General features: G+C 40.1%; 1 protein-coding gene and 1 pseudogene across 6 annotated transcripts in view; one reads left to right on the top strand and one right to left on the bottom strand.

The window, feature by feature from the left end:
* Window positions 1-5,174: 5,174 nt before the first annotated feature.
* Window positions 5,175-25,219, bottom strand: part of CFAP206 (cilia and flagella associated protein 206) — a 59,867-nt gene continuing 39,822 nt past the window's right edge. For all 6 annotated transcript variants that reach the window (XM_014585883.2, XM_006143405.3, XM_006143404.3 and 3 more), the window contains exons 12-13: window positions 10,677-10,820; window positions 5,175-5,457 (exon numbers count right to left, since the gene is read on the bottom strand). In XM_014585883.2, the coding sequence (XP_014441369.1) occupies window positions 5,227-5,457; window positions 10,677-10,820 (375 nt within the window). In that variant the 3' untranslated portion in view covers window positions 5,175-5,226. The remainder of the gene's footprint in view (window positions 5,458-10,676; window positions 10,821-25,219) is intronic.
* On the top strand, window positions 15,392-16,231 carry LOC102479232 (cyclin-C pseudogene; annotated as a pseudogene).

The following is a 25,219-nucleotide window of genomic DNA, read 5'->3' as shown; positions in this document are numbered from 1 at the left end:
TATATATATATATATATATATATACACACACACACACACACACACACACTTACAAATAACATTTATACACACACACATACACTTTCGTTTTACAACTATGCTTTGTACAGTTTCTCTCTTCCCATTTTGGAGTACATTACAGTCTCAGCCTTTTTTGGTTTTTTTTTAGAAATAATATTTTTCTTTTTCTTTTCTTTTTTTTTTTCTGTAAGGCATGTACACTCACTGAAGAGATAGAGACAGAAAGCAAGAACTCACTCCCCAGTGGGGTGGCCATGCTGCAATCTCTTCTCCTCTATTTTCCTCTCAGGATTTTGGGCACACACGCACATGCACCTGGCATAAATTTCGAGTAGCTGGGTTCAGGATTCAAATCACAATTGGTTTGAGTACCACATGTTTATAATACCAAAAAAGAAAAAAATCCACAAAATCACCATAGTCAGTGGTTTGAACTCTCCCACCTTGTGAGAGTCCAGTGACACAACCATTAGGCCATCTGCTGGTCCCACTCTCTTTAATTATCTGTGATTCTCATTTTAATGCTCATATTGTCCCAATATATCCCTTGTAAGCCTGCCCCCTTTTTAACTCTGCACCAACTTTTTGAAACATTAAATAAATAAATAAATACACAAACAACTCTTGGCAACAAGAGTTCTCAGTCAAGTCTTGATTTTTCCCTGCTTAGGCTGTGAAACCAACTACACTTTAAGGAACCGTATCCTCCTGGTTAGAGAATAACATTAAACACTACACACACACACACACACACAGCGCAGTGGGTAAAATGTTTTGGGACCATTTTTGTGGCATTTTAGGTGACATGATGTTGTGGTGCCGCTGAATCCAACTTTTTTCTTATGCATTTCCATTGCTCAAAAAGACTTTCAACTCCATCGACATGAGCCTTGACTAGGTTTTGATGCCACTGTCCTACCCTAATCAGCCAGGACCGCCGGGGGCAAACCTGTCCAACTATAGCAAGTTCGTCGACCCATCCCAATGAAGGAAACTGAACAGCAGAAGAACCATGGGCTGTCTCGGAAACAAAGGAAAAGACAGAAGGGTAGAATTTTAGGGAAGGATGGGCTTCGGTGAAATGTAAAGGAACCAGTGTTTGGTAGGCTCAATGCAGGACTGGGTAGAAAGAAGTCAACCTCAGATCCGGACTTCCTGGAAATTAGAAAGTTACTCTAGATGGTGTGGTTTTTCTGGGACAAGTTTGACCATGCAATGGTGGCTTTCCTGGATTGTGTAAGAGAAAAGAGAGACGGGTTTTTGTCTTCCTTACAGCATGGATGTAGAAAAAGGCAAGAGTGAAGACACCGGAGGCAGTGGCAGCTCCTATTCCACCAAAACCCAATGGAACTCTGAGGAGCAGTGAACAAAAGCTCTCAAGCTCATGCTGACAAGCCTCAAGTGGGGTCTCGCTTGGGTATCCTCGCAATTTTATAACAAATCATTTTTTTCCTTTGGGGCTAATTTGCCTTAAAGATTTTAAATTGTTGTTTGCAGAAATTGAATTTGGGGTAATATTGTTAATATTAAATAGCACATGTTTACAATACCAAAAAAAAAAAATCCACAAAAGCCACTTTATTTTAAAATACCCATGACAGGGAGTCTGCAGAGCTAAAACAGGCCGTGTAGTTACCAGCCCTTCCCTTGTCACAGTGTGGACGCTTAAACTCAACACATCTTTTCCTTGTCTTTCCTGAAAACAACTCATTTAAAATGAAGTTGAATCAAGATCGATGTGTTTTCACTGGAATCTCTCAACTTCCTGAACTTACAAATATAAAATAGAAACTTTTGTCTCCACGGTGACAGCAAGACCTTTGAGACCCACACTTAGAAAACACAAGAAAATGACATCTGAGCTTCCCCTGGTCACCTTGTGATATGATCAGAAGCTTGAAATGTAACACTTCTCCTCATGGGTAGTATGGAATGCCTACTCTGCTCTGTGAGAGATAGGAAATGGTGTTTGATACTGTTTGAGACATTATGGAGAGATTTAATTATTTGTAATAAAAGATTTGCTACAGTCGAATGACCGCCCCCTCTCCCCCCTAAAAGTGACTATAGATGTGAAATGTTGTCCTTACAGGACGGCTTTCCACCTGAGGCAGAAACTGAGACTGCTTCTCTGTGGCAAAGTAAACTCAGATCCTCAGGCAAGAGTGGGGTGTGCCACTCTTACAGATATTTCCTGCAGCAAGTTTCCTTATTTGCATGACTTCAGAGAATGAAGTTTTGTCAGTGAATTAGAAAACAAACATTAAAAGAACATGGTTATTTATCCACTTTACATCTTCAGCATATCCTTCAGAGTGATATTTCCTCTTAGCTTTGCAGTTGGTTTTATATGTGTTTGTTATCCTAGCCCAATTAATGGCCAAGCAGATATTTAGTCTTCATTTCAACTCATTTTTACTTTCTCAGTGAACTGTATGGCTATTTTTCTTTACAGTCCTGATTAGAGCAAGCACCAGCAATCCTCGACGCGTCAGGTCCGTGCTCATATGCCTGATAAGCTAACCTTACCGTGCTTCAAGCCACTATTGCTATTGCCATGTAAGACCCTGGTCTGGCATATGGTAGGGAATCTTAAGAGCGATGGGACCTGGATAGACAGTGGAGGTCTTAGGAGAGGATGAGTTTGCCATCCGATCTAGCTCCCTTTTATTGTATCTGGTGTATTCCAGGTGATTGACCATAAGTTGGACTTTTCAAGATGGTTTCAATATTTTTATTCACGCGGTAATTCTACTTCAAACCCTATTTGATAACCGGTAATTGTCAAGTAGGGTTTGAAGTACAATTGCCAATAAATAAAAATATTAGTGGCATGGTGGTTAAGGGCGCTGGACTCCTACATGGCTGACCACAGTTCGAGTCCTGGACCTGGCGGCTTGCTTTCTCTCTTTCTCTCTCTCTCTCTCTCTCTCTCTCTCTCTCTCTCTCTCTCTCTCTCTCTCTCTCTCTCTCTCTCTCTCTCTCTGGTCAAATAAAATAAATAAATAAATAAATTTAAATTAAATAATTGTTTTTTTGTTGTTTTGTTTTGTTTTGTTTTGTTTTTAATTTCCGTAGAGGGCCAGCAGGTAGTGTGGTGGTTCAGGTGCTGGATTACCACATGGCCAACAGTAGTTCAAGTCTCAGACCTCGCCGCTTGAAAAATGCAACATGCGTGTGTGTACATGTTTAGAATCCTGAGAGAAGAATGGAGGAGAAGGGATTGCAGCATGACCATCCCCCCCCCGGGGGGGGGGGGCTCCCTTTTCCTCTCACTATCTTTCTGTCTCTCTCCAGCAAGTGCACATACCCTATGGCACAAACATCAAAATAAATAAATAAATAATAACTTAAAAAAAATTTCTGTCAAGAACAAATAATACAAAATATTATCAGTTTCCAGTTTTAAAATCTACTTAGTTTTTTCCTCAGTCCACAAAAGTGGTCCTACAATATAATGTTTTCCTACAAGACATTAGAATATTACAAAATCTGGGCCCAGTAGGTGGTGTAGTGGTTAAGATTCTGGACTCCCACATGGTCGATCACAGTTCAAGTCCCAAACCTGGTGGCTTGCTTTCTCTCTTTCTCTCTCTCTCTCCCTCCCTCCCTCCCTCCCTCCCTCATCTTTCTCTGGTCAAATGGACAAAAATAATAAGAATAAATAAATAAAATTTTTAAAAGAATATTACGAAATCTAGAACATACTAAAAAGTCATCCTTTACTGAGACGTAAAAAATATTTAGTATTTTTGTTCACTTGGCAATTCTACTTCGAACTCTACTTGATACCTATTTGTAGCTTGTAGCCATTCTTTTCTGTGTTTAGGAATCTTGCAAAATCAAATGAAGGTTAGTCGAACAGATAAAATCAAATTCCTAAAGTTTTAAAGTTTAGTATTAGCTACCATCAGCCCATTTCCCCAGGCCTCCCAAATGAAATTAGTAGTAGGAGTACTTAAGAGAGTAATAAAACCACACACAGAAACTGAGCTGGCAGTAATTCACAGGAGCTCTAAATCCAACTGCTTGCGGGTCCAGACTAGATGAAGCAGTGAAGTGTGCGGCCTGCAGAGCCCGCAAGAGTCAGATTACTGACAGCGGAGAATGAGAAGTATCTGACATGTGGAAGGGAAGTGTCCTTCATGTTTAAGAACAGTTCCTAAAATCAGAATGAAGAGGCTGAGGACTGGCAAGAGCAATGTACAGACAAAAATAAGAGAATGGGCACATTGGGACCAGCATCTGGCATGGTGGTTAAGTTGGACTCCTACCTGGCCAACTATGAGTTGAGTCCTGGACTCAGTGGCTTGAAAAACACTCAGGGCATCTGTGTGTGCATGCCCCAAATCTGTGGAAAATGAAGGGGAAGGGATTGTGGTGTAACCATCCCCTTTGAGAGGTGATTTCTCACTTTCCTCTCTGTCTCTCTCTCACTCCTGTGAGCACATGTGCCCTATGGCAAACATATATATATATATATATATATATATATATACACACACACACACACACACACATTTTAATCTACTAACATTTAACACTTAATAAAACTAAAAATAATATGCTTCAAAAATTTTAAGCTTAACACTAAATATGAACTTAGAAATAACCTTCTATTCCAGTAATAATAATCTTACAACATATTGACATCTAAATGGCATATTTGAGTCTTTTAGTCTTTTTTTTTTTTTTAAAGATTTTTACCATAGGGCATGTGCTCTCACCAGAGAGACAGACAGAGACAGAATAAGAGAGAGAAAGTGAGAAATCACTTCCTGGGGGGATGGCCATGCTGCAATCACTTCTCCTTCATTCTCCTCCTGGGACTTTGGGCACACAAGCATCATGTGCCTGGTGTGATTTTCAAACCACCAGGTGTGGGACTCGAACTGGACGGCCATGTGGGAATTCAGTGCCCCAACCATCACACCACCTGCTGGTCCCCATCTTTCAGTCTTAATGTTGAAAACTTTTGTAACAAACAAAAGATGAATGGATAGAGTTTTATTTTGCAATTTTAATGGAATGGAGAATGTGTTATAGAAAACAGCTTAGTTTTTTGTAGCATTTGGAGAACATAAATAAGAATCCACTCACTTTCACACAACCAATGAAAAATTAATTTTCATAGGTTTGAAAATACTTTAAGTATTTACCATTGCTCATGATTGGGTAACATCTACTCTAACATGTGATCTCTAACTAGGTTTCATCAATAGCTCTAGTCAAGTTCACCTTAACCTCCTGAGTAATCTTGCTCTTTCCCCCGCGAAGACCCGCTAGGTAAATCTGGGGCCTGGGCACACGAGTGCTGCTCTCCCTCATGGACTGTGTGCTAGCATCCTTTAAAGGGTATACCTGTGAACAGCTTTCTCTTCTCATATGACTAAGATCCGTTTGTACTGAGTGAGTGATTTTCTGACGCAAGTTGGTCTAGGTAGAAAGAGAATATGGAAATTAATATTTTTGCAAAGAACAAATAATGTAAAATATTATCAGGTACAAACAGGTTAAAATCTGCTTGCTTTTTTCAGTCCACAAAATTAGTCTTAAACATAGCATTTTTTATTTTTTAAAGAATTATTTAATTTTATTTATTCATCCATTTATTTTAATTTGACCAGAGAGACAGACACAGAGAGAGAGAGAGGGAAAGTGAGAAAGCAAGCCACCAGATCCAGGACTCAAATCGTGGTCAGCCGTGTGGGAGTGTCCAGCACCTTAACCACCATGCCACCTGCTGGTCCCAACATAGCATTTTTCTACAAGGCATTAAAATATTAGAAAATCTAGGAGATAGTAGAAAATTACACATCCTTAATTGAGTGTAAGACACAGAGAGAGAGAGAGGGAAAGTGAGAAAGCAAGCCACCAGATCCAGGACTCAAATCGTGGTCAGCCGTGTGGGAGTGTCCAGCACCTTAACCACCATGCCACCTGCTGGTCCCAACATAGCATTTTTCTACAAGGCATTAAAATATTAGAAAATCTAGGAGATAGTAGAAAATTACACATCCTTAATTGAGTGTAAATATATATATATATAATATATATAATTACATGTAATTATACATATATATTCTAAATATATAATTGTACATATGTATTCTATAATTATATATAAATATATACATATATAGACCAACGAAAACAACATACAGATGTTATATATACATATATAAATGGATCAAAGAAAAAAACATACAGATTCAAAACAACAGTGAACTCAATTATTTTTAATACATTTTTCTAATTCCTTTATTTTTATACTTGGATATTTATACAACTTTTTTTTTTCTTTTTCATTTTTAAAGAAATTTTGCTATTGGGCATGTGCACTCAGTGAAGAGACAGAGAGACAGAAAATGAGAAATCACCCCCAAGGGGATGGCCACACTACAATCCCTCCTCCTCCATTCTCTGCCCAGGATCTTGGGCACGCACACATGCATCCAGCGTGAATTTTAAGCTGCTGGGTCTGAGACTCAAGTCATGGTCAACTACATGGGAGTCCAGTGGCGTAATCATTATACCATCTGGCTGGTCCCTCTTTTCTTTTTTTTTTTTTTTAATTGCCAGAAGGCACATATGCTTAGACCAAGAGTTGAGAAAAGAGAAAGGTGGAAAGCACCCTGCAATGGGATGTGGTCTCACGACAGTCCCCTCTCCACTTCTCTTTTCTATCAGTATTTGGGGCATGCACACAGGCAATGGGCACATTTTTCTATCCCAGGGCTGGGATTCAAACCATAGCTCGCCATGTGGGATCTGGCTCTTTTAACCACTAGAAGACAGGGCTGGCCCAACTTAGGTTCTCTCACTATATTTGTTTATTGTTAAAAAAAATAGAAAAATTTAAAATTTTTATTGTCTTTTTCAAACTGACTTCATCCTAGATTCTTAATATAGAAATCTATGGTGTTCAGTTCATATATATATTTTTTTACATTTTGCTTACTCCTTTTATGAATTACTAGTAAACACTAGGTGAAACAATTGCTCAGGCTGGGAAGCAAGGAGGATCTTATAAAAATGAGAATAATGGTTGCTGAGGTAATGATAAAATCCAAGAAAAAATTCAGAAGGCATTAGAGTATGTGAGTAAAGAAGGAGAGGGTACCAGCAGTTAGCATAATGGCTATGTCGTTGGACTCCCACGTAGTCAATCGCAGTTCGCGTCCCGGACCCGGTGGCTTAAAACTCACGCCAGGTGCGTGTGCGTGCGTGCCCAAGATCCCGAGAGGAGAATGAGGGAGAAGGGCTTGCGGCGTGGCCATTTCCCTGGGGGGTGATTTCTCACTTTCTGTCTCTATGTCTCTCTCTGTCTGTCTGGCGAGCGCATGCGCCCTATAGTGAAAATCTCTCCAAAAATAAAAAAATAAAATAAAAAGAAGGAGAGACCTGGAATTAGAGGAAATACTTCAGAGCTTGAAATACTGCAGGTGATTAAAAAGCAAAACTACCCCCTGCCCCACCACGCACACACAGCTTACTGTGTACATTAATATGACATTGCTATTCCATTGTCTTTATTTGCATAATGTTGCTATCCCAAGAGACACTTGCCCACGCATATAACCTCATTACAGAACATCCTGAAAGATGTTCTACAATATGTTGCAGTATCATCAATGCAGTTTAAATGCAATTTTCTTTGCAAACCTTATTTTAAAAATCTTCACCTTGCAAGGCTAGTAGGTAGTGTGAATTAAGGTACTAGATTCCCAAATGGCTGACAACGGTTTGAGTCCTAGACCCAGTGGCTTGAAAATCATGTGAGGCACATATGCATGTGTGCAGGCCCAAAAAGAATCCCAAGAGAAGAAGGAATTCCCCCTCTCTCTGTCTCTCTCTCTCTCTCTTTCCAGCAAGCACACATTCCCTATGGGGAGGAAAAAATAATAATAATAATAACAAAAAACCCTTCACCTTGCAATATTGATTTTCATGATATTTGCCTAGTCCTTTTTAAGTCTCCATTTCATCTTCTAAACCACCTCAGGCATTGAAAGGTCTGCCTTAACACACTTCAAATTCATAATAAATTGACCTTGCTGTTCTCCCCCTGAGATACTCCCAGAGCTCTGTGGAGGCAGTGTTTTCCCTACGACTGTAAGCAATGAGCTCAGCTCTGTCTTATGAGCAAGTTGGTTTGGTAACACTTGGGGAGCTGGCATTCAAACTGATGCAATTCCAGGGAATAATTAGGTCTAAGGTGGGAATGAGAATTAAGTGGAGCTTGAGGAGCAGGAAGGCAGAACTCAGTCAGTAGAAAATTCAGCCTCTCTGAATATTCCACTCCCTCAACATTTCCAGTCCATATCTACTGTACGTTCACCTCTACCACTCACATTCTATCCAGCCAGAGTTCTTGTGGGGTTTTTTTCTGCCTCTTTGTATCTCAAGACCAACTAATATGTCACCCAAATTCATTTAGTAGAATTGTTATTTTGCTTCTGTTATAACCACTTGCCAAGTGATTATCTTGGCAAAGTATCTCAGTACCACTTGCTAGAGTATTAGCGCCTGAAGAACAAGGTGGTGGGGATGTATCTTCCAACAAACATCTGAGAACTCAAGTGAGTTTAGTAGTTAATAGAAAAGAATATAGGGGAGGGGGCATGTTTCATAGTAATGTTAATAGAACAATGATCAGAAAAATGTATGGGGAAGCTGAGCCTTCCACATCCCAGGAAACGGGTGACTGAAAACTGTCATGGTGGTGGGGGTAAGGGGGGAGTGGTGGGGGCAAAGGAAATGATGTGATCATGATTAGTGGGAAGTCTGCGAGGGATAGGCTGTACAAATGGACAAAGGCTAGACCATGTATGATAATAGAACTCTTGACTCACAACTTCTGCATCCAACCAGTCAAGAAAGCCAAATAACAATCTCTGTAGCTATAGCAATTTGGCTCAGAAGGGTCAGACTTGGTCAGGTTTCCCATTTTCTTGTCCTTCCTACCCTAACTCAGGGCCAATCGGAGGAAGCCAAATATGTTCACCAAACTGGTCATGTGAAATGCCCTGCTTCCAGGGCCAGCTGGTGGTGTGATGATTAAGACAACCGGATCCCACATGGCTAATTGAGCGGTTTGAGTCCCAGACCCTGTGGCTTGAATGAAAGCACACTGGGAGAATGTGTGTATATCCCCAAAATTCCTAGAGAATAGAGGAGAAGGGATTGCAGAGTGGCCATTTCCTCAGGAGGCGATTTCTCACCCCTCCCTCCCCCCCCCTCTCCCTTTGGTGAGCACACGTGCCCTATAGCAAAAACTAAAATAATAATAATAATAATAAAGTTATCCTGCTTCTGGAAACTCTGCTACCACTTTTCTCACGTCAATAACCTCCAGCCAGAAAGCACTTGAAGCCTTCCTCTTTTCTCACTACAGTGCTTTCTCACCACTGTTTTAAGTCTACTAAATCCAAGGGATGGCGGCTGACTCCTTTGCAAGTTGTAAATAGCCTCTGTTTGTCTTCATGGGGGGGAGGGGCTTTACTTATTTTAATACCTGACTTCACTTAAAGATAGGAATAAAATATATTAAAAATATATAAAATACTTAATTTCATTAATGCTATAAATATTGGTTGTTTCAAATGAAAAGAGATGCGCCAGCAAGTGACATGGAGGTTACAGGGGCTAAATCCTCCAAGGCCAGCTTTGCAGTTCAAGTTCCAGGCCTGGTGGCTTGAAAATCATGTTAGGCGCATGTGTGTGCATGCCAAAATCCCAAGAGGATAATAGAGAAGGGATTGCAACATTGCAATTTCTCATTTTTCCTCTGTGGGGGGTGATTTCTCATTCTCCTTTTCTCTCTCTCTCTCTGTCTCTTCCCGTGAGTGCAAAAAAAAAAAAAGTAAAGAAAAAAAAAAAGAGAGATACCTATGCATCACTTAATGATGGGGATACACTGAAAAATGTGTGGTTAGGTGATACCACACTGTGAACCTCATAGAGTGTACTGGCACAAACCTAAATGGTACCGCCTACCCCACACCTAGGCTGTCCGGTACAGCCTATTATACTCGCATAGGTCCACTATTGTACATGTATTCTGACATGGACCAAAACGTCACCATGCAGTGTATGACTGAACTATATAGTAGGGGATATTCCATGAAGTCAGATATAGATGAGAGTTTCAAAAACTGGCTAACGGCTAGGTACCTACAGTATTGTAATTACGGAGACTGAGAACCAGAAAGATGAGCAAGCCCCATATCTGGAAAGAACCTGTTGGCAGTTGGGGGGGTGGGTTCAGTGGTGGGGACACCATATACATGATTTAACAGGAAAAAGCGCAAAAAAAGAAGCGTATACTTTAAATAATTAAAGAAAGTTGGGAGTGTCTTAACTGGCACCAAGTTTTAAAACTATTAATAGATAGATAGGTTGATAGTCAGCAATAACAGTATTCTAATTACTGCCTGGTATAATTTGAGACAAATTTCATGCTTCTATATTGTCGTGTATGCTTAAAATCAGAAGACAATCTTGCAATGTAAAATGTGTAAATTATAAACCATGCTAATTATTTTTTGTTACCAAAGAACTCAGTATAGAACTCATTATTTTGTATAAATAAGTTCACCTACAAAACATATTAAAATTCTTTGAACTTATCATTTTAGAAAATAGTTACGAACCAATTTTATAGCTTTTCTTCTTAATTCCCATTCATTCCACTCATATGATCTCACAATGGTTGGTGGTAATATGTGTGTATCCGTCTGTGTGCTACTTTCACACTTCATAATTGGTTTTATGTAATGTTTGTCAACATCTCGCATCTAAAGAAATTGAGATTTTTTAATTAGTGCTTGCAAAAAATAAGCATTATTTACAGATAACTAAAAATATTTAGTGAAAATTGACAAAAGATTTAAAATACAATATTTTTCAACATGGAATATACTTAATACCAGCAAAGAAAATAAACTCTTAATTGGAGTTAAACATAATTATTTTCATAAGCATTATAGTTTCGTGCTTGATCCCGTAAATTTAATGAAGGAGGTATATTTTGGAAAGGGGAAAAAAATCCTTCATTCTCATGCTAAAAGCCCCTCCCTATTTTCCACAATTGATAGAATATGAGCAATGAATACCTTGTTGGAAATAGATAGAAATTAAAAATACCTGGGGCCGGCAGGTGGCATAGTGGTTAAGGGTACAAGACTCCCACATGACCAAACATGGTTTGAGTCCTGGACCTGGTGGCTTGTTTTCTCACTTTCCATCTCTCTCGCTCTCTCTCACTCCGTTCCTCTCTGGTAAAATATAAATAAATAAATAAATAAATAAATAAATAAATAAATAAATAAATAAATAAATAAATAAATAAATACATCTTTTTAAAAAAGAAATTAAAACTAGTTATTACATATCAGGTATAGATCACATAGCAGATTATTATCCAAGGCTTTTGTTGTTGTTTGGTTTACAATGGCTTTGTTTTTAGTTATATGTACTGATTTTTGGCTGAGAAGCCAATATTAAGTATTCAGTAATTCCAAGCTAAACAAGATATGATTATGCTGGATGCAAAGTTGTTGGAGGGAGTAGTAAAGATTTAAGGAAGTCAAGTCACAGTAAAGAGGAAGGAGATGGTATTAACTTCTTTTCCCAAATCAAGCAACAGATAATCATTCAGTGCTTACCATTGCATGTAATGTCTGCTCCTAAAATTATCTTACATAGTTTAGAGATAAAAACATACTGAAAAGATAATAAACATTTCTGTACAAGTAAATGGCAAGTAAATAATGTGAGACAATCAGGACTGTATGAAATACAGAGGGAGAAAACTCACTACCACGGGCATTGAAGGCACTGAAGATCAGCTGGGAATTAAATAGGGAGAAAGAAAGGGGAAAGCAGACCAGATGTGTAGGAAGAAATTATGCTTTAGTGCAAAACTATGCACTGTGTACCAACAGCACATTTTGTGGTTACCTGATTCTAGCCTTTCAAGATCCAAGTGTGTTTATTGATTTCTTCCATGAGGGAGCAAGACAGAGAGAAGGAGACAGCACCCCCCATGGGGCCTTGACACAGATCCACCTCCACCCTCAGCCAGACCCAGGCTGTGGGCTTATGTGAGCTCTGCATACTCAGGGAGGTCTTTGGACATGAACTTGAACTTTCTAGGCAGATCAGCCTTGAAGAAGGTCTTGTTTTTTTATCACTGCACCACTGTCTGGTCCCCCTTACATTGCCTTTGAGCAGTCTTACAATGCTGGAAGTTGTAAATAACAGCTAGCATAGAGGTTCAACAGGCTTTCCTAACCTTATGTGGAAAGAAAAAAAATCAGTGTTTCCCTGAGCCAGTCAGTAGCATGCTGGTTAAGACACTAGATCTGGGACCAGCAGTTAGCATAATGGCTATGTCACTGGACTCCCATGTAGTCGACCACGGTTCGAGTCCTGGACCCAGCGGCTTAAACGCACACCAGGCGTATGTGCGTGCAGGCCCAAGATCTCAAGAGGAGAATGGAGAAGGAATTGTGGCATGGCCATCTCCCCTGGGGGGTGATTTCTCACTTTCTCTCTGTCTCTCTGTCTCTCTCTTTCTGGCGAGCACATGTGCCCTATAGCAAAGACCTCTCAAAAAAAAAAAAAAGACACTAGATCCCACATGGCTGACACTATGGTTCAAGTCCCAGGTCTGGAGGCCTGAAAAACATGCTGGGCACATGTGTGTGCCCCAAATCCCAAAAGGAGAAAGGAGAAGAAGGGATTTCAGTGTGGCTATACCCCCTGGGGTGTGATTTACCAATTCCCCCCAACCAGTCTCTCTCTAGCAAGTACACACACCCTATGGCAAAAACTCTAAATGAATAGTGCTGCTTCCATTGTACATTCACCTGAATTCCCCTGATCTATAAATGTGTCTGTCCTTAGGTTTCTGTCTTGAATCAACTGTAAAATCTACCATTGAGTATATTCTTTAATATATGTCCAAGTTTATTTATGTTTATGTCTGCATGAGAATCATGACTTCATCCATTTTTTAAAATTGTCAGGACCAGCAGATGGCATAATGGTTCCATCGCTGGACTCCCATATAGTCAAGACAGTTCAAATCCAGACCTGGAGGCTTGAAACTTACACCAGGTGTGCGTGTGTGTATAGCCAAGATCCTAAGAGAATGGAGGAGAAGGGATCACAGTGTGGCAATCCTCCACAACCCCCTGGGGGTGTGATTTCTCATGCTCTGTCTCTTTCTCTGTCTCTCTGACGAGCACATGCACCCTATAACAAAAATCTCTCTCTAAATAAAAATAAAAAGGAAAGAAAATTATCTCTTAATAAGTAGAAGACAAGGACAGACAGTCAGTTTGAGACCAGAGTATAACACTCATTGCTTTTCTGACACAGAAGTCACAGAGGGAATAAGAAGAAAAAGAAGGATAAAAAGACATACAGGCTCTGAATGCTAGGCCAAAGAGTTTGGATTTCACCTTACAGCTAAAACAGTGAAGATTTTTTATTTCAGAGTAAAATTGAGAATGACATTTTTCTAACTGGTAGAAAAAGCAATTATTAAAATTTCCCTCTCATAACTTTTGAAATGGTTTGCTTCTGCAATCACATTTTTTCTAAATTAGAACTTTATATAACATATCTGAGCACAAAATTATATATAAAACTTAACATGGCAACATTTACAGTACTTATCAAAAAAAAAAAACCCTCTGTAACTTGAACAAATTTGAATACCACTGACTGGAGTAAATTAATTTGGTGGTAATTTGAAGAGTGAAACATACCCATGTTTGGTAATAGCTTTGAAGCTTTTTGTGATAAATGACCATACTATAACTCCAAAATAATATTTATATATATATAACATATATTTATACACATATGACATATACATAAATGCACACATGTATGTGTGTATATATAGCTATGTATTTTTTATTTGAAGAAAATATCTATACACATTTATAAGAAAGAAAAGTACATTCAAAGAGTCACATGAAAGTTCAAGTTGAAAGAGAATTTGGGAGACCAGCAATGGTGTAACGGTTACATCGCTGGACTCCCACGTGGTTGATCACAATCTGAGTCCCAGATCTGAGGCTTGAAACTCACAGTGGGCACATGTGCATGCTCAAAATCCTGAGAGGAGGATGGAGGAGAAGGGATTGCAGTATGGCCATTCCCCCTGGGGAGTGATTTCTTGCTTTCTATCTCTCTGCTTCTCTCTGTTTCTCTGGTGAGCACATGTGCCCTATAGCAAAAATTCCTCTCTAAAAACAGAGAGAGAGAGAGAGAGAGATTTTGGTATAGCTGCTGTGACACAGGACACCTGAGATCCTGAGGAGCTGGAGGATAGGGGAAAAGGGATTGCAGTGTGACAAAAACCTGTCAAAGGTCCTTTTCTCTTTCACGCACTCTCTCATATGTGTGTATGAACACCCTCGATTTCATAAAAAGAGATTCTATTATAATGTAATAAAATACCATTAACAAAAATTGTTTTGTATTGCTAAATAAAAAATATCCTTTGTGAGTAGACTAACAAACATAAATAACCTATAATCTAAAGAAGAAATCCTAGGGCCAGCCTGTGGTCTGGCGGTTTAGGCAACTGGAACCTACGTGGTCAACTGCACGGTTCAAGTTCTAGACCTAGGGGCTTGAGAAACATGTTGGGCACCTGTGTGTGCATGCCCAAAATATCAATACCAACAGGAAGGAGAGATGGAGAAGAGATTGTGTAATCCCCATGGGGATGCATTTTCCTCTCCCTGTCTCTCTCTCTCTCTCTGAAAAGTGTCTGCACCCTCTAGCAAAAAAAAAGGAAAAAGAAAAAAGAACTGAACAATAATGAAAATAACTGTGTTTACAATAATATGATATAACTCAAGTAGTATAGTGAAAAGAAAATTTATTGCATTAAATAAAAATATCAAAAAGGCTGAAAATTAATGATCTAATATATTTTAAGAAAAAAAAAACAAATAAAATGAAATAGAGAAAATGAATAAAGAGAAATAATAAACATGAGAGCTGACATGACAGACAGGTTTGGCCAGTAGCAAAGCAGTAATGCAACATTCCATACTACTTCACCCTCATGGGAAGGTCTCAGGTTCACAGGCCGAGGTCTCCCCATACATACCAGCTGCACACGCCTGTGGATCCAGGCTGGGTGGGACTGGGAGTGGATCATGGCATGCAGACCTTCCTGAAGGTGCCTCTCTCCTCTCTCTCTCTTTCTTAGAAGACATAGTAAATAAACTTTTTTTTAAAAAAAGAGAGAACTAGCTCTCTGCTGCCACCACTGTGGAGCAGAGCAGAGCTGACCTGACTGAGGAGCATGGACACCAGACGGGCTGGGTCTGTGGTCGCTCCCTGCAGGCTGCTTGTCTGGCTGGTGCTATTTTATCAGGGCAAGCTGTTTTCCATGGCAGGGAAATTTTGGCAGAGCTCCCACTATTTTCAGTGGGTTTTGGATAAACAAGAGCTGGTGAAGGGGCCTCACAAGAACTTGATTTCTCTCGGAAGAAGAGTATGGGAAATTGCAAATATTTTTTCCAAATGTCATCCAAGCATGAGGCGAACATTTTAAATTAAGACAAGTTATTGCCATGGCTACGATCTATATCAGGAGATTCTATGCCAGGTCTTCTCTGAAAAGTATAGACCCTGTGCTGATGGCTCTTATATGTGGGTATTTGGCATCCAACGTTGAGGAATTTGGAGTAGTCTCAAATACAATATGGGTTTTTGCTGCTACTTCTGTATTGGAAATTAGATTTTCATATGCCTTTCTAAAGGAATTCTATCTTTTAGAACCAATGAATTGTTTGATTGTGTATCATCCTTATAGACCTTTGTTACAATATGTGCAGGACATGGGCCAAAAAGAATGTTTCTTCCCCTTGCATGGAGGGTTGTGAATGATACCTACCGAACGAACCTTTGTCTACTGCATCCTCCTGGCCTGTGTTATACAGCAGAAAGATGTCAGACAGTGGTTTGCTGAGCTTTCTGTGGATATGGAGATGATTTTGGAAGTAATCAGGGTTATTTTAAAAGTATATGAATAGAGGAGGAATTTTGATGAAAGAAAAGAGATGGCAACTATTTTTAGTTAAGATGACCAAACAAACCAAAAGCACTTCCAAACAGTGAAAAAGAGCAGGGTCCAAATGGAAGTCAGATCTCCAGCGACAGTCAACCATAAAGCATTCTGAAGCATTCCATGGTGGACCACTTGGAAATGGCCATCAAGGAGATTTCAGAAATGTATGAAGGGGAACACAAATGAAAATGAATAGCTTGTTTCTGTCAAGCATATTGGGAAATAATTTTAGTTTTGCAAAATAAGTTTTTCCTTACCTAATTTGATTCTCATATATAATTGGTTAAAATATCTTGATTAAAAGTTTGGAAAGGGGGTCAGCAGGTAGCACGTTGGTTAGGATGCAGGGCTCCGAAATGGCCAACCACGATTTGAATCCTGGACCTGGTGACTTGCTTTTTCACTTTCCTTCTCTCTCTCTATCTCTCTCTCTCATGAGCACACATACCCTATAGCAAACTTAATTAATTAATTTAAAATAAATAAATGTCTTCCCATTCTTTAAAAAAAGGTTCTGAAAGGTTCTAAGTTTGGAAAGTTTCTAATGGGACCTACAAAAAGACATACACAGGTATTTCAGAATTAATAACTTTTGACTAGAGATATTTCTTAATTTGGATAATAGAAATTATAGCTTTTTATTAAGCCAGGACATATGGAGAATTATTTGTTTAAAATTCTCTTTGGTTATTGAAGGATCAAAAAAAGATGTAAAAGGGACCAGCAGTTAGCGTAATGGCTATATTGCTGGACTCCCATGTAGTCGACCGTTTGCGTCCCGGACCCAGTGGCTTAAAACTCATGCTGGGGGTGTGTGTGTGCCTGCCCAAGATTCTGAGAGGAGAATGGAGGAGGAGGGATTGAGGCGTGGCCATCCCCCCTGGGGGGTGATTGCTTGCTTTCTGTCTCTCTGTCTCTCTCTGTCTGTCTGGCGCGCGCACGTGCCCTATATCAAAAACCTCTCAAAAAAAAAAAAAAAGAAATAAAACGGACCAGCAGTTAGCGTAATGGCTATATTGCTGGACTCCCATGTAGTCGACCGTTTGCGTCCCGGACCCAGTGGCTTAAAACTCATGCTGGGGGTGTGTGTGTGCCTGCCCAAGATTCTGAGAGGAGAATGGAGGAGGAGGGATTGAGGCGTGGCCATCCCCCCTGGGGGGTGATTGCTTGCTTTCTGTCTCTCTGTCTCTCTCTGTCTGTCTGGCGCGCGCACGTGCCCTATATCAAAAACCTCTCAAAAAAAAAAAAAAAGAAATAAAACGGACCAGCAGTTAGCGTAATGGCTATATTGCTGGACTCCCATGTAGTCGACCGTTTGCGTCCCGGACCCAGTGGCTTAAAACTCATGCTGGGGGTGTGTGTGTGCCTGCCCAAGATTCTGAGAGGAGAATGGAGGAGGAGGGATTGAGGCGTGGCCATCCCCCCTGGGGGGTGATTGCTTGCTTTCTGTCTCTCTGTCTCTCTCTGTCTGTCTGGCGCGCGCACGTGCCCTATATCAAAAACCTCTCAAAAAAAAAAAAAAAGAAATAAAACGGACCAGCAGTTAGCGTAATGGCTATATTGCTGGACTCCCATGTAGTCGACCGTTTGCGTCCCGGACCCAGTGGCTTAAAACTCATGCTGGGGGTGTGTGTGTGCCTGCCCAAGATTCTGAGAGGAGAATGGAGGAGGAGGGATTGAGGCGTGGCCATCCCCCCTGGGGGGTGATTGCTTGCTTTCTGTCTCTCTGTCTCTCTCTGTCTGTCTGGCGCGCGCACGTGCCCTATATCAAAAACCTCTCAAAAAAAAAAAAAAAGAAATAAAACGGACCAGCAGTTAGCGTAATGGCTATATTGCTGGACTCCCATGTAGTCGACCGTTTGCGTCCCGGACCCAGTGGCTTAAAACTCATGCTGGGGGTGTGTGTGTGCCTGCCCAAGATTCTGAGAGGAGAATGGAGGAGGAGGGATTGAGGCGTGGCCATCCCCCCTGGGGGGTGATTGCTTGCTTTCTGTCTCTCTGTCTCTCTCTGTCTGTCTGGCGCGCGCACGTGCCCTATATCAAAAACCTCTCAAAAAAAAAAAAAAAGAAATAAAACGGACCAGCAGTTAGCGTAATGGCTATATTGCTGGACTCCCATGTAGTCGACCGTTTGCGTCCCGGACCCAGTGGCTTAAAACTCATGCTGGGGGTGTGTGTGTGCCTGCCCAAGATTCTGAGAGGAGAATGGAGGAGGAGGGATTGAGGCGTGGCCATCCCCCCTGGGGGGTGATTGCTTGCTTTCTGTCTCTCTGTCTCTCTCTGTCTGTCTGGCGCGCGCACGTGCCCTATATCAAAAACCTCTCAAAAAAAAAAAAAAAGAAATAAAACGGACCAGCAGTTAGCGTAATGGCTATATTGCTGGACTCCCATGTAGTCGACCGTTTGCGTCCCGGACCCAGTGGCTTAAAACTCATGCTGGGGGTGTGTGTGTGCCTGCCCAAGATTCTGAGAGGAGAATGGAGGAGGAGGGATTGAGGCGTGGCCATCCCCCCTGGGGGGTGATTGCTTGCTTTCTGTCTCTCTGTCTCTCTCTGTCTGTCTGGCGCGCGCACGTGCCCTATATCAAAAACCTCTCAAAAAAAAAAAAAAAGAAATAAAACGGACCAGCAGTTAGCGTAATGGCTATATTGCTGGACTCCCATGTAGTCGACCGTTTGCGTCCCGGACCCAGTGGCTTAAAACTCATGCTGGGGGTGTGTGTGTGCCTGCCCAAGATTCTGAGAGGAGAATGGAGGAGGAGGGATTGAGGCGTGGCCATCCCCCCTGGGGGGTGATTGCTTGCTTTCTGTCTCTCTGTCTCTCTCTGTCTGTCTGGCGCGCGCACGTGCCCTATATCAAAAACCTCTCAAAAAAAAAAAAAAAGAAATAAAACGGACCAGCAGTTAGCGTAATGGCTATATTGCTGGACTCCCATGTAGTCGACCGTTTGCGTCCCGGACCCAGTGGCTTAAAACTCATGCTGGGGGTGTGTGTGTGCCTGCCCAAGATTCTGAGAGGAGAATGGAGGAGGAGGGATTGAGGCGTGGCCATCCCCCCTGGGGGGTGATTGCTTGCTTTCTGTCTCTCTGTCTCTCTCTGTCTGTCTGGCGCGCGCACGTGCCCTATATCAAAAACCTCTCAAAAAAAAAAAAAAAGACATAAAAATAATCAATACATGAGGGTTCCCCATCTCCTGTAAGCTTAACTTTAAAACTCTATTTAAGAATCAAATCAACAAAATTCTGGAAGATTTTGGTAATGAGGTTGATAATTTTGAAGAAATGAGTGAAGTACCTATTAATTACTTTTTGGGGGGGGGTACCACCCCATGTTGAGACGAGCTTTTTAATTTTGTTACCTAAAGAGGCCAAAAGTGCTTATATCACAAGACTGCTATTAAGATTAGGATTTTTCATATACTTTTTATTTTCATTTCTTTTATACATTCAATCGCATGTTACTTAGTTTGCAAAGTGAATATTCCAACATAAATACATTTCTCAACAGTTCAGTTGAGAAAATTATACACATTATCTTCAACAGATAATAACCCATTTCTTTGTCCCATAAATGCCTCGCCTTTCTATTTTCTCCTTAATGTCCTTCCTCAGACTCCCCTCCTTCACCCACCCTCTTCTCACGCTGTATGTGGTATGTATAATTTACCTATTAATTTAAAAGTATACTTTATACAGTAGTTTTGATATCTTGCCAGGGAAGATACTTGCCATGGAAGTTACTAGTGTAGCAGAAAAGTATAATATGTTTGGTGTATTTGACATTTTTAAAGTTATATTCATTTCAGGACCACCAGGTGGCATGATGGTTAAGGTGCTAGACTCCCACGCATGGCCGACTGTGGTTAGAGTCCTGCGTTCTCACTTTCCCTTTCTTTGTCTCCCTCTGGTCAAATTAAAAAATAATAACAATAAATAAAATAAATAATTCTTTTTTAAAAAGTTTCATTAATTCCATAACTTTTGAAGTGGTGGGCAAACTTGAAAATCTTATGTAAAGTTATTTGCCATTAATTCACAGCTATTTAAGCATTTAGGCAATTAGATACAATTAATTCACAATTAGGCGTTTTGAAAGCTTAATTGGATAAAACACCATAAGAAGGTTGAAGTTTGGTAAAATTGTAATGTTAACTTTTCTCTGTGTAAAGTTTTTAATAAGATATACACACCCTTGTTTAATTTTGTGCCTTAGTGTGAATTTACAAATTTACTGCAGGTATCCTGAGCCAGGAATACAATCAGGTTTCAGGTCAGTTTGATACTATTGTTAACTCTCATGTGAGTGCAGACTAAACATCGTGTCGGGGGAATGTGCTGTCTGTGGAACTTATTGAATTAAGTCATATTCCTCAGACTTGAAGGAGAGTAATAAATAAAATTTGGAAACAGAATACTGATGTTCAATTTAAGGATTAATTTTTTTTTATAAATCAGTTGTAAACAATAGATTATCAAATTGAATGTTGACTTCCTAGTATAAAACTGCAAGAATAAAAAGTAAGTTATCAAGGAAAAAAAAGAGAAATAGATAGGATTGACAAAGCTAAAAATTGATTCCATAAAAAAACTAAGAACATACAGGCCAGCTGGTACATGGTGATTAAGGATCCCACATGGTCAACTGCACAGCTCAAATCCCAAACCCAGTGGTTTGAAAAACATACTGTGCACGTGTGCATCTGTGCCCAAAAATCCCAAGAGGAGAATGGAGAAGGGATTGCAGCATAGCCATCCCTGCCACCCCCAGGGAGGTGCTTTCTCACTTTCTCTATCTCTGCCTCTCTCCATGGAGCACGCAGGCCCTAAAGCAAAACTTAAAAATAAATTTTTTTTAAAGACTAAGAAAATAATCCTCTGTCAAATTAATAAAAATGGAAAGACAAGAGGTTTTTATAAACCATATCTGGAATTAAAGTAGGCACAAGATAATGTAAAGATAAACAATGAACAACTATTGTAAAATCTTTATAAGAATAGTTTAAAAATGTAAATGATTTGAAAAAATTCCAAGAAAAAAACAACTTACTAAATCTGATACAAAAATAAACAATAACTGAAAATAATCTTATAGGGACCAGCAGTTAGCGTAATGGCTGTCGCTGGACTCCCACGTAGTTGACCGCGGTTCGCATCCCGGACCTAGTGGCTTAAAACTCATGCTGGGCACATGTGCGTGCATGCCCAAGATCCCGAGAGGAGAATGGAGGAGAAGGGATTGTGGTGTGGTCATCCTCCCTGGGGGGTGATTTCTCGCTTTCTATCTCTGTCTCTCTGTCTGGCGAGCACATGCGCCCTATAGCAAAAACCTCTCAAAAAAAATAATAATAATCCTATAAATATAAAAGTAGTTTAAATTTGTAGTAGAATGAGTAGTTATAATTCTCTGGCTAAAGAAAACAAGCCCAGAGAGCTTTATAGGCTCCCCTATTATAAAAGGTAATTGTCTTATAAAAGATTGTCCTATTATATAAAATAAGTCTAATATTACATAAACTCAGAGAAAAAAATATATAACATATTCTTCTTCATTTATAAGACATGGATAGGGTCATGGCCTGTTGGTTAAGGCACTGGACTCCCATGTGGCCGACCACAGTTCAAGTCCCAGATCTGGCAGCTTGAAAAATGCTGGGTATGTGTATATGCATGCCCCAAATCCTGAGGAGAATGAAGGAGAAGGGATTGCAGCAGGGCCAAGAGGGGTGATTTCTCAATTTCTCTCTCTTTGTCTCTCTCTCTCTGTCTCCCCCTAGAGAATACACACACCCTATGGCAAAAAAACTAAAAAAAGACATAACCTTGACATCAAAACAACAAAGGACCAAGTTGGATTGATCCCAAGAATGCAAAGTTGATTTGATCTTAGAAATAAAATAATTCACCACTTAGCAGATTAGAGAATGAAAGCCAAACAATCATCTTGAAAGATACAGAAGTAGTTTTTAATATAATTCAATAACCAAAACTCTCAGCATAAAAGGTTAGAAAGAAACTCTTAACTTGATACAACAAAGCCCATAAGAAAATTATGCCACTGCAAACATGAAATATCAAAAATATTTTGGGAGGAGTAAGAAATAAGACTAAGGGGGTGGGGGGGCAGCAGGTGGCATGGTGGTTAAGGCACCAAACACTACCACATGGCTGACCATGGTTCAAGTCCTGGACCTGGTGGCTTGCTTTCTCACTTCTCTCTCTCTCTCCTCTCTCTCTCTGTGTGTGTGTGTGTGTGTGTGTGTGTCTGGTAAAATTAAAATAAATGAATGAATGAATAAATAAAATTGAATAATTCTTTTTTAAAAATAAATAAATAAGACAAAGGTAACCACTTTCACCACTCCTATTCAACATTGTACTAAGGTTGCTTGTCAAGTAGCAAGATAAAAAAACACAAAATAAGTATAGGTTTTCACAGGATGGCCCATGACATTAACTAGTGCCCACCCTACTAGGGTAACAAGAGGCCCCAAGATTGAACTCTATCTACCTCCTTCTATTGCCAACAGTCTCAAGTCCAACTTTCACTTTCCACATGGGGGGTGGGGAGAGAGACAGACAAAAAGAAAGAAGGAAGAAAGCAAGCAAGTTGGAAAATTTTTATTAAAGAAATACTCACTATAAAACAATGGCAAAAAATAAAATAAAATAATGAGCCACTAGATGGCATGGTGGTTAAGTTACTGGATCCCACATGGCTGGCTGTGGTTCAGTCCCAGAGACATGACTTTAGAATCATGCTCTTTGTGTGTGTGTGTGTGTGTGTGTGTGTGTGTGTGTGTGTATGTGTGTGTGTGTGACTAAAATCCTGAGATGAGAATGGAGAAGAAGGGATTGTGACATGGCCATCCCCAGTGGGGATGATTTCCCACATTCTATCTCTGATGAGCACCCACACCCTATGACAAGAAACCTAAAAACTAAATAAACGAAAGGAATCAGAACTTTAGTAATAGCTGGAAGAATCTGCAGCAGTGGTGGTAGCCACTAGAAAAGAGATATAATTGATAATGTGATTACAGATTGATCTCTGCCCTCGCAGTGATAAAAGCTGCATACTTCTTCAAAGGGACCAAAAGCTGCTGGAGGTTTGGTTTCCTGGCAGCAACTGGTGACAAAACAAAGATCTGGAACTCTTCACACCATCCCAAGATCTGAGGACGACCTATCTTTGAAGGATGGGCAAGGTTCAGTCATACCTGTGATACTGGCTGACAAGCAGAAAGCTTATGTGCCTTCTGACAGTAGTGTTTGTCTCCAAGAGATGCGTTACCATGAAGACAGGGAGCGCCACCTCTTGCCTGAAGCACTAGAATGGTGTCTCTGGTAAAGCTGCCTAGGGATTTAACACTTCTCTTAACCTCCTGAGTATTTAATGAAGCCTTCTCACCATTAATTTACAAGAACAAATCGGGTTCTTTAAGATGACTTTCCCAAATGGGATGGCACTTTATATGGAATACATGAATTCTGACTATTCTGATGAGTGAGCTTAACCCAGCAGTTATGGACTAATTCTACATGAAAGATGTTACTGCAAAGGATGTCAGTCATGAGAGTGGATTCATGATTTGGTACTAAGTTCTGGGGATGCCACCTGTTCAATCCTAGTGGATAATCAATGAATGGAATGCAACTGAATGGGATAAATTGGACTATTCACATAACTCCAAAAATAGATTTTTGGGGGACTCTATGGGTTAATGGCTAAGACAGGCAGATCCCATATGGCCATTGAATGAGTCCTGGTGGCTTGAAAAATATGCTGGGCATGCATGTGTACCCCAAATCTCAGCAAAATGGGGAAATGAAGAAAGAATTGCAGTGCAACCACATCCCACTGGAAAGCGCATTCTCATTTGCCCCCCTCTTTCTGCCGCTCTGTGTCTCTCTGGGAAGCACAAGAACCCACTAAAATTTAAAAAAAAGAGAGAGAGAGTACCAGATTTTTTTTTTTTTATTTATTAGGTTTGAAACAAACTTAAGAGATACTGCCTATGATGACCTTTATCAGGAAAGTTCTGAAAGCCTCCAAGTGGGAAAACTGGTGGCCACCTGTTTGTAAATCAGAATTCTGCGTATCTCGTGATATTTTCTTCAGCCTCAGAAGATTGAAAGTTTTAAACATCTTGATTGCCAGAGTGTTATATTCAATTAACAGTTTTGCTAAGAAGCAGCAATGACAGCAGAGTTGATTCAGAAAAATGAAGAAAAAAGACACTAAAAGAGAACACACATGAAATTGGTAACCACTTTCTAGATGTTGATTCCGGGGGCTGGACTTTCCATAGCCACCACCGTGTAGTTGCAGAAAGCCCTAGATGACCGATAGTGCATGCATTTTAAACTCTTCATTATCATAGCAAAGAGCTGGATATCTGGCATGAATGCTCTCCTGTGTTTGAGTATCCTATGCCACTCTTACTATGAAACAGAAGTGACTTGTAGGAAAAACCTTTTAGTAAATAAAACTCCACACTTGCGGAAACAATTTAGTCTGGTTGATACACAGGGTACCATTTCTCCAGGATCACCCAAAATTCCCCACAGAGCTTTTGTCCTTATAGATGCTGACCTTAGCCTAGTCATCTGGGACATTAAATAACTGCCAGAAACTTATATCCAGTTACCTCCACTCTCTTGGAAGGTATTCTCTACTAATGCCATCGAAAGCAATTTCTACTTTGTACAGTGTTTTCTGAAATACTGGATTGTCAGAAAAGTCATGACACATTTTTACATAGAAAAAATATATCACAAGTTTCCCAACAACCCAATAGAAATTAAAGTTTTTCTTCTACATGTGGAGTCTTAATAAAATGATTGCAGTCATTCATTTTATACATTACTATTTTAGCATGATTGTTTCCTGCATTTGTAGTCCTCTACTTGATTTCTTTTCTCACCATGATCTACCTCCCACCAGAAATAAAGCAATACACTGTTTAAAAAAATAATATTGGGGAGCCAGCAGGTGGCATGGTGGTTAAAGATGCTGGATTCCACCACAGACTGTGGTTCAAGTTCCAGACCTGATGGCTTGCTTTCTCTCTCTCTCTCTCTCTCTCTCTCT

Source organism: Tupaia chinensis, unplaced genomic scaffold (assembly GCF_000334495.1).
Source record: "Tupaia chinensis unplaced genomic scaffold, TupChi_1.0 Scaffold000097_1, whole genome shotgun sequence".
Classification (NCBI taxonomy): Eukaryota; Metazoa; Chordata; class Mammalia; order Scandentia; family Tupaiidae; genus Tupaia; species Tupaia belangeri.
The sequence above is the reverse complement of the archived record's forward strand: the minus strand, read 5'-3'. Positions and strand labels throughout refer to the sequence as shown.